General features: G+C 68.5%; 1 protein-coding gene across 1 annotated transcript; it reads left to right on the top strand.

The window, feature by feature from the left end:
• Positions 1-651: 651 nt before the first annotated feature.
• Positions 652-12,022, top strand: ZNF316 (zinc finger protein 316). The gene is made up of 6 exons (XM_084886147.1): positions 652-968; positions 3,236-3,605; positions 3,905-4,032; positions 4,768-4,894; positions 5,329-5,442; positions 7,754-12,022. Exons 2-6 carry the CDS (start codon positions 3,263-3,265, stop codon positions 10,045-10,047), a joined length of 3,006 nt encoding a protein of 1,001 aa, XP_084742273.1. The 5' UTR covers positions 652-968; positions 3,236-3,262; the 3' UTR covers positions 10,048-12,022.
• Positions 12,023-12,671: the final 649 nt, after the last annotated feature.

Here is a 12,671-nt window from a genome sequence, read left to right as displayed (position 1 = left end):
CTGAGGGACCCCCCTCCGCCCTGAGGGACCTCCGCCCTGAGGGACCCCCCTCCGCCCTGAGGGACCCCCCTCCGCCCCGAGGGATCCTCCGCCCCGGGGGACCCCCCTCCGCCCCGGGGGACCCCCCTCCGCCCCGAGGGATCCTCCGCCCCGGGGGACCCCCCTCCGCCCCGGGGGACCCTCCTCCGCCCCGGGGGACCCCCCTCCGCCCTGAGGGACCCCCCTCCGCCCTGAGGGACCCCCCTCCGCCCTGAGGGACCTCCGCCCTGAGGGACCCCCCTCCGCCCTGAGGGACCCCCGCCCTGCAGGCACCCCCCCCGCCCTGGCCCGGGGGCGGCGGTGAGCCGTGGGCACCACCCGCTCCTGTCCATGAGCCTTCGCCAGCGAGGGGCGCCCGCCACGGCCACGGCCACGGCCACGCCAGGCTGCGGGCCCGCGGGGCAGGAGGCGCCCCCACAGCCCGGCCCCTCCCGGCACGGTCGTGGGGGGTGCGGGCCTGGGGCCCGGAGCGGCCGGCATTCCCAGGGCCCAGGCCCGGCTGGAGGGGCGGGCAGGGTGGGGGCGCGCTGAGCCGCGGGCCCGCGGGGGGGTCCCCAGGGCTGGGTCGTGGTCCCGGACCGGTGGGGCTCCGGGGCCTGCGGGGCCGGGGCTCGGGGTGGGTGCGGGGTCCGTGCGGGGTGGCGGGCGGGGGCTCGAAGGCTCCCGGCGGGTCCGGGGCTGAGGCCTCGCCGCCCCGGGGCGCTTCCTCCGGCCCCGCACACGCCCCCTCGGAGCCGCGCTGCGCCCCGCGTGACCGGAAGTTCCCCCCGTGGGCGCGGGCAGGGCGGGGCGGGGCCGACGGCGGCGCTTCCGGTGCCCACGCGCCGCCGCCGCGCAGCTCCGGGCCGTCACTTTGTGTAGCGCGGGGCGCGGGCCCGGCGGCTGGCGGCGGCGGGCGCCGGCGCGGTGAGTGGGCGGCGGGGCGGCAGGTGCGGCTGCGGGGCCGGGGCCGGGGCCCGGGCGGGGGCGGGCGTGGGGCGGGGCGCGGCGGGGAGGCCGTGGCGCTGGGGCCCCGGACCTGGCGGCGGAGGGCGCGCTGGGGTTTGGGGGGCCGCGCCCACCCGCTGGGACCTGCGCGATGGGCGGCTCGGACCCAGGGCCTGTGGGGAGGGCAGCGCGGAGGGGGCGGGCCGGGGGGACACGCGACTCGTGGGGGTGATCTCCGCCGTCCGGAGTGGGGGGCTGGGCTGTGGCCACCCGGACACGCCCATCCGGGAGGGGCTGTCACCGCCAGAGCCTCGGTGGGAGGACCAGACCCTGAGCCCCTGGAGGAGGGGGCTTGGCTGACCGGAGCTGCTGGGAGCCCGGCCTGCAATGGAGGCCCCGGGCTGCTGCGCTGAGACAGGCGGCCGCCGGAGTGGGGTGCGGTGGGCTGCCCCCTGTGGCCGCAGAGGAGGGCGAGGGGCTGGCCCAGGGGCCCCATGGGCGGGCAGGGAGGTGTGTGCAGGAGGCTCAGGCCCTGGTGTGTGGGGAGACCTTGGCGGTTGTTTGTTTCAACAAGTGTGGGCAGGTCGGGGGAGTGGCCTGCGTGGTGAGGGAGCCGGATGGTCCATGGATACACCTGCACCCCCAAACCCAGGAGAGTATGGCACCCCAGGCGGTGGGCACCTGGTCATGGGGAAGGAAGGCTTCCCTGGAGGAGAGAGAACCTGGGAGGCACCCAGAGGGGGGACCCGGGCACCCACACTCCTCTCCTCCCCTGCCTCTCTTTCCACTTCTGGGGAGCATTTCTAACAGTTGGAACTTGGCCACCCCTGCTGTCCTGGGGTCCTCCCTGCTCCCCTGAGGGGCGTTTTGTCACCCCAGTTCTGACAGTTGGCAGCACCGTATCCTGGGGTGCAGGGCTCCAGCGGGAGCAAGGCCCCGGGGTGATGGGGTTTGTGGTGAGGCTGCTGCTCCCCGGCCCCTGTGGGTGCCCCTGGGGCTGGATGTGGGGAGTACCAGAGGGAGTCTGGTGGCTGGCAGCTGGGCAGAGGGGAAGGCGGGGGCAGGTCTGCAGACGGGCCTTGGGGGGCTAGGTGAGTGCAGTGCTCAGGTACCGAGGCCCATCTTCCAGGACGTTCTGTCCTGGATTCTGGTCTGGGCACGTGGGGTGTCTGGCTGTGCGGGGCAATGGTCCCACCTGCAGGGTGGCTGCCGACCTCCGACCTCCGTGCTCCTGGGTCTTTCCCTTCTCTGGTCGCTTCTTGGGAGAAGGGGCTTTGGGCTGAACCCCTGAAGCCGGACCCTCTCCGGTGCCTCTGGGGGGACCCTCGCCAGCGCCCGTCTGTTCTGGAAGGGGACAGTGTGGCCAGAATGCGGAGTTTGTAAAGTTTCACGTTCACCACGCTGGTGAGACCTCAGAGTCACGTCTTCAGTAAACGTTTGTGCGCTCTGCGTCTGGCGCGGGGCCCTCAGCGGTGAGCAGAGGGGACGCTGCTCTTCGCGGTGACGGTCCCGGAGGCTGGCAGCGAGCGGGCAGTTCCACACGCATGTGAACGCCTGGTGCCGTGTGTGAACACGGGCTGCAGGAAAGGCCAGGCACCGTGTGGGATGGCCTGGGGGCTGCCTCCGGGCCTGGGCCAGGGAGAGGGGGCGGGAGTCCCAGGGAGGGGGGCTGGGGCGCGCGGTGAGCTTGGGTCCCGGTATCCCAGAGCTGGGGCTGCCCTTGGAGTGCCAGTCCCTGGACCCTGGCCCGGCTGAGGCTGAGGCTGTGGGAGTCGGCGCTGGGCGGGCCGGGCAGCAGGCAGCTCTGCCGGGCTTGGCATGTTGGCACGGTGTCCGGGCTCAGCTGAATGTGCGGCCTGAGGTCTGGGTGAGAAGAGCCTCTGAGCCGGAGCGGGCACCGTTGGGAAACGCGCTGGCATTCTCTTGGCCGCAGGCGCTGGCAGGGCTGGTCTGGAGGCGGCTGCAGCGACTCCAGCACCCGCTCCTGCTTTCAGCACCTTCACCCCAGCGGGCTGCGGGGCGGAGGGCACTGGGGGGAGGCTGGAGCGGGGCCTCCTGGGTGTAGCTCACCTGTGGCCTTGGGCTCAGTGGCGGTGAAGCTGGAATGGGTTGCAGCCGGCAGGAAGAGCTGAGGGCCGGGCCGGTGGGCCTGGTGCTGGTGAGCCGGCTGGGCCTGGCTGGGGCTCTGGGCGGAGCTGTGCGGTGGGGGCAACAGCACCGGCCCCCCTCCCAGGGCGTCGGGCGGCGCCTCACACTGTCCTTGTTCCAGGCCGAGCTGAGGCTCCCCCCGGAGAAGATGGCAGCCCTGCACACGGCGCCGGGCTCCCTGGCCGCCCAGCCGGAGCGGGCGGAGGACAGGTCGGAGTGCAGTCCTGAGCAGGAGGAAGAAGAGGAAGAGGAGAGGGGGGAAGAGGCGGAGGAGACAGACGAAGAAGAGGAGGAGGAGGTGGAAGAAGAGGAAGGCCAGGACGTGGTGGAGGAGGCGGCAGCCACCGGGCTGCGGGCGGGGCACGGAGAGCCCATGGAGCAGGTGGAGGAGGAGGAGGAGGAGGAGGAGGCAGAGGACTGGAGTCCGGCGCTGGGGACCCAGGCGCGTCTGAGCCGTGGTGGTGCCACCTCCCCAGTTCTTCAGGAGCAGGGTAGAGGAAGGGAGCTGGCCCTTGGGAGGAAGGAGGGGGGGAGGGGGGAGGGAAGGAGAGGAGGAGGGTGGGAGGGCGGGGTGGGAAGAAGGAAGAAAGGTGGGAGAGAGGGTGTGCGGCCGGCAGAGCTCTCTGGCCCTTTAGGCTGGAGCTGCATGCAGGGGGAGGGGGGTGTCAGGGCCCAGGCTTTGAAACGGGTGCAGCCAGGAGCTCCTGCCCCTCTTGCTGGATGGGCAGAGGTGGCCAGGACGGTGAAGCCCCTGTGAAAGGCAGCGCCCCCTAGCAGACTTCTCCCCCAGCTCTGCAGGCCTCCGAGGTTCCAGCCGTGCTTGGGGAGGAGGACCTGGAGGAGGAGGAGGAGGAGGAGGAGGAGGAGGAAGAGGAAGAGGAGGACGAGGAGGGGGATTTCCTGACAGCTGGGTCTCAGGTGAGCCGCCCTCTCTGGAGTCAGTAAGCAGGCAGGGTTTCCTCGGGAGCTGGCCCGGCTGCCTGGAGACCCCCATGGCAGGGGCACTGTGGCCTTCGGCCGAGCCCAGCTGAGCAGGAACATGGCCGTGGACTGTGCCAGGCACCCTGAGCCCCACGGGATGCGATTCCACTCCCCGGGCTGACCCTTCCCGGCCTTGGGAATGTCCTGTGGGTGCCGCCCACCGCCCACTCCCCTGAGCCGTGCAGCTCCCCGGAGGCCTGGCTCTCCCGGGCCAGGCTGTGCTCCTTCCCTGGAGTGCCCGTCACTGGCCCGGGCTCCGATTCCCTGCTGAGCCTGTGAGACCAGGCTCCTGTGCCCACTGTCCCCCCGGGTACTGGCCTTCACGTTGCTGACGTGACCACTGGCTTGAGCCAAACCGTGAAGCAGGAGGGGACGAGGCGGCCACAGCACAGCCGTGAGGGCCTGGCTTTGTTGTCCTCTGACCTCTGAGTGCTGGCTCTGCCCCGTGCGCGCTGGGTGTTCCCCTCTGAGTCCGGCCCCTCACCTCTGAGTGGAAACGGGGCCCCTGCCTCGGAGGGCCACGCCCGGCCAGGAAGCAGGTGCTGTGAGGCTGGTGGGCTGCGGGGGATGGGCGTGGGCCCTGTCCCCTGGCTCCCTGGCTCGGCCCGGTCATCCTGTTGGGGGCACCGCTCCCCTGGGCAGTGTGGAGCAGTGACCGGCGCTGTGTTCCAGGGGCTGGTGACCTTTGAGGACGTGGCCGTGTACTTCTCGCTGGAGGAGTGGGAGAGGCTGGCGGCCGCGCAGCGGGCCCTGTATGGGGAGGTCATGCAGGAGAACTACGGCACCCTGGCGTCCCTGGGTAAGCGGCCTCTGCCCCGGGGGCAGCGGTGCCAGGGCTGCTGGGGGCTTCGCTGTCTGGAGTGGCGAGGTCTTGGAGAAGGGCGTGCTGGTGCCAGCCCACTGCCCAGGGGAGCCCCACAGACAGCCCTGCTTCTGGGTGGGGCCCCAGTATTGCCCAGCAGTGCCAGGAGCCAGGTGGGCATGTTCTGGAGATGAGGAATGAGCATCTGCAGGTGTGCGTGTGTGTGTGTGTGGCGGGGGGCTTGCAGGAGAGCTGGGGTACCGGGCAAGGCTTGAGAGGGAAATGTGGGGTTCTCGGAACGGGGCAGGGAGGTGGCGGCTGGTCCGAGGAGGAGTAAGAGGAGAGAGGAGCTGAGGACTGGAGTGACAGTGCTGTGTGGTGTGAGGGCGGCCTGCAGGCACAGCCACGGCCTCTGTCTCTCTCCATGCCAGGGTACCCCATCCCCAAGCCGGATCTGATCTTCCGGCTGGAACAGGGAGAGGAGCCTTGGGTCCCAGACAGCCCCCGGCCCGAGGAGGGAGACATCGTCACCGGCGTCTATACAGGTGAGCGTGAGGCAGAGCCTGGGGGGGTGTCTGCCAACACCAGGGAGCGTTGGCCTCCTCCTGGCCTGGCGCTGGTGGCCTGAGCAGAGGGTGGGCTGTGCAGAGACAGGTGGCCACCTCGGGCTACCCTGCCTTCGTGGGCTGGCTGCTCTGGGTCTCTGTCCGTGGAGAGCTGAGGGCCAGGAGGTCCCTGGAGAACGTAGTTTCTTTTAGGCAGCCTTACCCGTGACCCCTGTCCTGGCCTTGGAGTTTCTGGGTATGTCTTGTTTTGTTCAGTTTTGTTTGTAAACGAGGGCCAGTTGTGAAGTGCCCAGCTCAGAGGGGCTACAGGTGCAGAGTGACTGTGGGTACTGGCAGTGCCCGAGCCGCCTCTGGCTTCTCCATCCGTCTGGCATCTCTGAACAATGGGTCCCTCTGAGCCTTCCCTCCTCACCCCAGAGGCGCCAGGGACAGCCTCTGGCCGGGCGGGCAGCCCCGGCTCCGGAGGAGACTTGGAGAGATTCTTGCAGGAAGCTCAGCGGGCAGATGTCTCTGGGGACCTGGCACCTGGCTCTGGCTCCCGCCCCCCTCTGTCTGAGCCTCACTGTGCCCGTCTGGAGAAGAGAGAACGTGAACTCAATCTAGTGTCCAGCCTGACGCTGTGGGACTGTTGGTTCTGGGCGGTGTCTCACGGAGGCCTGATCCTCGGTGTTTCAGAAGGCTCGGGGGAGTGAGTGGGGAGCGGAATGGTGGGGGGGCGGGGTAAGGGGGTGAGGGGTGGTGCACAGGAGGTGTGCTGGGCTCTGGGCCGGAGTCACGCCAGTCTACTGAGGGTCACTGATGTCTCATGCCAGTCACGTGCCTGGATAGACCCATAGATGTGTTTTAATATATTTTATTGATTTTTTACAGAGAGGAAGAGAGAGGGATAGAGAGTTAGAAACATTGATGAGAGAGAATCATCGATTAGCTGCCTCTTGCACACCCCCTATTGGGGATGTGCCCGCAACCAAGGTACAAGCCCTTGACCGGAATCGAACCCAGGACCTTTCAGTCCGCAGGCCGAGGCTCTATCCACTGAGCCAAACCGGTTTCAGCCCATAGATGTGTTTTAAAGTAAAAAATACAGACAAGCACAGACAGTGCTCTGCCTACACGTGTGTTCCTCAGAGTATTTCCCGATGCTGCTTATGCCCAGACCAGCCGTGTGACACAGCGGATATGGGCTTTCTGCCCAGGAGCCCATGCCCGGGGCCCTCCTGGGATCTTTTCCCGACTTCAGCCCAACACAGCACCGCTGCCTCCAGAACGAGACAGGGCAGTGTGGCTGTCCCAGAGGGTCCCAGAGGGTCCCAGAGGGACGTGTGTCCCAGCCACAGGCAGATCTCAGGAGCAGCCCCCCAGCGCCTGGTCCAGGGGCCACAGGATCTGTGTGTGCCCATTCTCCGTGGTTCTAGGAGGGTCTGCAGTGTAGCCATGATGTGCCCTGAACCCGGCTTGGGGCCTGGGAATACTCCCCCCACCCCCCCCAGCCATCCGCAGAGTCTGAGGTGTAGGATCCAAGCATAGTGTTAAATGCTCTGCAGGGTGAGTTAATGGCAGCCTGCCTGCTAAACTGCCCCCCCCCCCCCCCCCTTTGCGCAGCCGACCCCTTTGAGGACTGCCGGGTCTGGCAGGACTGCTGCTGACTGCACTAGCCCAGCACGCTCTAGGTTTCTAGAGGAAGCTTGCAGAACACAGACTTTTCCTCTTGACCAGCTGGGGCTCAGTAAGGTCTGGTTCTGGCCAGACTCCCACAGGTGGCTACAGCGGACACAGCGTGCCGTGTGCAGAAGCAGGTGCTCTGCACAGCCGGGGCGGGCTCCCTGTTCCCTGTGCCGTGCTGGCTCCATAAACACGAGGTCCCTCCAATGCCACCGGCCTACCAGCACCCCCTTATAAACTGGGAGCCCACACCTGCCCCGGGTCTATGCTCTGGCTGAGGGGAGAGGTGGGCCTGGGGCGGAAAGGGGGGCGAGGACAGAGCAGCAGGAACTTGGACTCCTTGCCCTTCTGTGACGGGAAGCAGCTTGCAGCACAGCCACTTAGAGAAAGGCCCTCGGGGTCCCCTGGGCTGTGCCGCACAGCTGGTGGGGCCCCCTGGGGTGCGTGCAGAGAGCCCCAGATCTCCTTGGCCCAGGACAAACTTCCTGGTTCTGCTGGATGTGGGGACACCCCTGGGGCTGGCCAGCCTCAGGCTGGAGAGGAGCCCAGAGAGGGAGGGAGGGGGAACAGAGCCCACCGGTCCTGTCCGGCGCCCCCCAGCTCTCCCGCCTTCCCCTGTCGCCCGCAGGAGCCTGGTTCTGGACCGACGACCTGGATGACCACGAGGAGGACGAGGAGGCCTTCCTGGCAGAGGTGGCGGAGGAGGAGAGCGAGCCCCCGGGGCTGTGGTCGGCGGCCTATGGCGTGGGGGACGTGCACGGGACATGGGGCCCAGATGACTCGGATTCGGGGCAGACTCCGGAGGGCTGGGGGCTCGACCCCCGGGGCCTCGGGGCCCTGGCCGAGGGGTCGGAGGCGAAGCCCTTCCTGCCGGGCCAGGAGCCCGGCGTGAGCCTGCTGGTGCCTTGGGCGTTCCCGGCCGACGCGGCCGACCAGGCGGGGCGGCCCGAGACCACGTGCGACGTGTGCGGCAAGGTGTTCCCGCACCGGTCCCGCCTGGCCAAGCACCAGCGCTACCACGCGGCCGTCAAGCCCTTCGGCTGCGACGAGTGCGGCAAGGGCTTCGTGTACCGCTCGCACCTGGCCATCCACCAGCGCACGCACACGGGCGAGAAGCCCTTCCCGTGCCCCGACTGCGGCAAGCGCTTCGTCTACAAGTCGCACCTGGTCACGCACCGGCGCATCCACACGGGCGAGCGGCCCTACCGCTGCGCCTTCTGCGGGGCGGGCTTCGGCCGCCGCTCCTACCTGGTCACGCACCAGCGCACGCACACGGGCGAGCGGCCCTACCCGTGCCCGCACTGCGGCCGCAGCTTCAGCCAGAGCTCGGCGCTGGCGCGGCACCAGGCGGTGCACACAGCCGACCGGCCGCACTGCTGCCCCGACTGCGGCCAGGCCTTCCGCCTGCGCGCCGACTTCCAGCGCCACCGGCGCGGCGGCGGCTGCTCCGAGCCCGGCGGCGACGGCCCCCGGCGGGAGCCCGGTGACACGGCGTCGGCCGCGGGGCCAGAGGAGGCCGAGGCCGGGCCCGAGGGACCCGATGCCGGGGAGGCGGAGGCCCAGGCAGAGGCGAGAGACGCGGCTGCGGCTGCCCCGGAGGCGCCCGCCCCCCAGAGCGAGGACCCCAGGCCGGCCCGGCGCCCCCCGGAGCTGGGCAACGGCCTGGGCGAGGGCGAGGGCTCCTCGCCGCACCCGCTGGGCTTCCCCTTTCCCGTTCACCCCAAGTCCTGGGTCCATCCGGACGGCTTCCCGATGCTGGGCCTCCCCGCCTTCAGGGAGCGGCTGCCGGCCGAGGGGCGCCCCCTGTCCGGCCCGCTGGGGGCCCGGCTCTCCCTGGTGGAGGGCGCGGGGCTGGCCAGCGACCCCTTCCGCGCGGGCGGCGGGCCCGGGGGCGGCGGCGCGGGGCTGCGCGCGTTCGGGCCGGGCGCGGGGGCGCTGCTGGCCGAGCCGGCGCCCGCCGCGCTGCCCGAGGAGGAGAGCCCGTGGATCTGCTCCGACTGCGGCAAGACGTTCGGGCGCCGCGCGGCGCTGGCCAAGCACCAGCGCTACCACGCGGGCGAGCGGCCGCACCGCTGCGCCGACTGCGGCAAGAGCTTCGTGTACGGCTCGCACCTGGCGCGCCACCGGCGCACGCACACGGGCGAGCGGCCCTTCCCGTGCCCCGAGTGCGGCGCCCGCTTCGCCCGCGGCTCGCACCTGGCGGCGCACGTGCGCGGCCACACGGGCGAGAAGCCCTTCGTGTGCGCCGTGTGCGGCGCGGGCTTCAGCCGCCGGGCGCACCTCACGGCGCACGGGCGCGCGCACACCGGGGAGCGGCCCTACGCGTGCGGCGAGTGCGGCCGCCGCTTCGGGCAGAGCGCGGCGCTGACGCGGCACCAGTGGGCGCACGCCGAGGAGAAGCCGCACCGCTGCCCGGACTGCGGCAAGGGCTTCGGCCACAGCTCGGACTTCAAGCGGCACCGGCGCACGCACACGGGCGAGAAGCCCTTCCGCTGCGCCGACTGCGGCCGCGGCTTCGCGCAGCGCTCCAACCTGGCCAAGCACCGGCGCGGCCACACGGGCGAGCGGCCCTTCCCGTGCCCCGAGTGCGGCAAGCGCTTCTCGCAGCGCTCCGTGCTGGTCACGCACCAGCGCACGCACACGGGCGAGCGGCCCTACGCCTGCGCCTGCTGCGGCCGCCGCTTCTCGCAGAGCTCGCACCTGCTCACGCACATGAAGACGCACCGCAGCGCGGGGGCCGCGCCCGGGCCCGCGCCCAAGGCCAAGGCCGAGGCGCCCGCCAAGGGGCCGCCGGGCGGCGGCGCGGGCGCCCCCGGGGAGCGGGGCGGCGCCCTGCGGGAGTTCGCGGGCGGGACCAGCTTCGGCTCCGAGCCCACGCCGTTTGTGGGGCCCTCGGGCGCCTACCGGGAGGGCGTCCTCTGAGGCCGGCGGCGGTGCGGCCGGCGGCCAGGGTGCCAGCTGCGGCGCCAGCCCCCCCTCTGGCCTCAGCTGAGGGCCCAGTGCTGGTGGGTGCCTTCCCTCAGCCCCCTGCCCGCCAGCCCAGCGTGGGGGTGCCAGGCCTGCTGTTTGTTTCACTGGGATCTGACGCAGCCTCAGAACAGGTGGCCGAGGCGCCGTAACGGGTCTTACAGCAGAGGAAGCCCTTTTGGGGGCCCGGGGGAACAAGGCTGCCCCGTGGGTTTGCAGACGGCCCCCCACCCTCAGTGAGGGAGGGCCTGCGCTCAGGAGCCGGGCGTTTCCCAAGGACCGCTCCTCCCGCCCGGGCGGAGCTGCAGCGGGCCAGCTTTGGTTCATTTCCATCTCCCGCCGCACCAAGAAGGAGCCAGAACCCTGATCTGTGGCCCCGGGACGGCAGGCCCAGTGAGCTTACAGCCTTATTCTGGGGCCGCCCGCTCTGCCTGCCCCACCTGAGCACCGCGGTGGGCCAGGTGCTAGGCCCGCCGGTCGCTTCACTGCCCGCCTTCCTCTGAGTCCTTGGTGCTCACTCCGGCCCTGCGGGGGCACCCAGAGATTGGGGCCTCGGCCCCAGCCTTCACCCCCTCCGACTGCCATCTCCTGGGGTCAGCCCGACGCTCAGAATTAATAACCAGAGTGAAGTGACAGGTCGGTGCCAAGATCATTCCTCAAACCCACAACCAGGGCCCAAGACACCCGCAGGCCGCTTGACCTCCGCTTCTCCCAATTCCACAGGAGAAGCGGACGGTTCCTGCCCAGATCCCCTCACAGCGGCCTTCTGCCCGGTGGGCCTCGGGCACAAACCCCGGGCTGAACAGCAAACCAAGCACCCAACTATGCAAGGCCCACACCTGGCCGCACCCCACTTCCAGCTGGGCCCTCAGGACCCACTGGGCGGCCGGCTGAGGCCCAGCTCATGTGAGACCCCTCCCATCCTGAGTGGGACCAGGAAACAGATTTTATCACAACTGCATTCCCTCTTAGACCTAGTTCCTTCCGTTGTAGTGTAGATGTGGCCTTGGAGCCTGGAGCCAGCAGCCGAGCTGCAGGGCTGGAGTAGGAGGCCGGTAGTCAGTGGGTGGGGAGAGGGCCTGGGTGGCGTTGGCATGAATTAGCCGGGCTGGGTGGGGGTGGGGGGTGAGGAGGGCAGGGGTCCTGGTCCCCGGCCTCCTCTCCCTGTGGGACAGGGGCCTCAGAAAGGGCTGAGGGCACCTTGGGCTGGCCCCACGGGGCTGGGGCCTGGCTCCGTGCTGTTCCTCCTGGCACGGCCCTGGAATGGGTGCCCCTCCTGGCCCCAGCTGCTTCTGCCCTGCTCCGGGCCGTGGGCACGAGGACCAAGCTTTAATAAAGACGAGAAACGAGCTATCTGACTGAATTCCGTGTTGTTGCCGCCCTGGCTGCCCTAGGGGAGGCGTTGCGAGGCCTGGGGCCCATCTGGTTTCCTCACACGTTTTCAGGGAACAGGATTGGCCCACGAGGAGTCAGCCCTGGTGAGCTTTGACCCTGCTGTCTGTCCGCACACTGCCACCTGGAACACACCCAGCCGCATGGGGGCAGCCTTCCCGAGGCCCCCTCCTGGTGGTCCCGAAACGTGCCTGAGCCACGGGCCCCTCCTCAGAGGCCCGGGATCACCTGCTCTGCCAGGGCAAAGGGTGCCTCCCCCCCGGGCCCTAAACACTAACTTTGAACTGATTTATTGACTTCGCAGCACATGTCCCCCGGACCAGACCCTCCCCTCCCTTCCTCCCCCCAGGGATTTGAAAATATGAGCTGTATAGTAAACTCTGTTTTCAAATGTGATTTGGGGGCATCAGGACAGAACCAATATTTCAGATTCAATGAAAAAGACCTAGCCCAAAAGGTCCACCTTGAGGATCTTAAAGTCTTTTCAGAAAGATAAAGTATTCCCTGCTAGGGCTTAGCCATTGGCCGGCCAATTTTTTGTTTTTAAATATATTTCTTTATTGATTTCAGAGTGCAAGGGAGGAGAGATAGAAACATCAATGATGAGAGAGAATCATTAATTGGCTGTATCCTTACCTCCCCTCCCCCCGACTGGGGATCGAGCCTGCAGCCCAGGCATGTGCCCTTGGCTGGAATCGAACCGGGGATCCTTCAGTCTGCAGGCCAACATTCTATCCAGTGAGCCAAGCCGGCTAGGGCTGTTTTTATCTTAATGGGGGCGGGGCTTCAGTCTTGATGGTCACAGACAAAAAGGCAGTCTTCCTGGCTCGAGAGGACTTCATGTTTCTGGAACCTTGATTCATCCCGAAAGTGTCGGTGAGCATCTCCCTCCGTTGCCCAGGAGGGATGGGTGCCCTGAGATGTGACCCAGGAGAGGGGGCAGCTGGAGAGCCAGAGCCCGGAGCACCACTCTCACCTCCACCTACACTCATGGATCTCACTGCTCACGGTTCCGCCTCCTCCTTTCCTAATCTCACCGCTCACAGTTCCGCCTCCTCCTTCCTCCTGCCCCTTCCATGTCATCTCCCCCCACATTCTCTCTGTCCTTCCCTTCCTTCCTTTAATTGGCTGCATATGGAAGAAAGTATTTTGAAACTTTTGGTTATATTTATTAAATAAAGCTTTAT

This window comes from Pipistrellus hanaki (assembly GCF_964339955.1).
Source record: "Pipistrellus hanaki genome assembly, chromosome: 5".
NCBI lineage: Eukaryota > Metazoa > Chordata > Mammalia > Chiroptera > Vespertilionidae > Pipistrellus > Pipistrellus hanaki.
The sequence above is the reverse complement of the archived record's forward strand: the minus strand, read 5'-3'. Positions and strand labels throughout refer to the sequence as shown.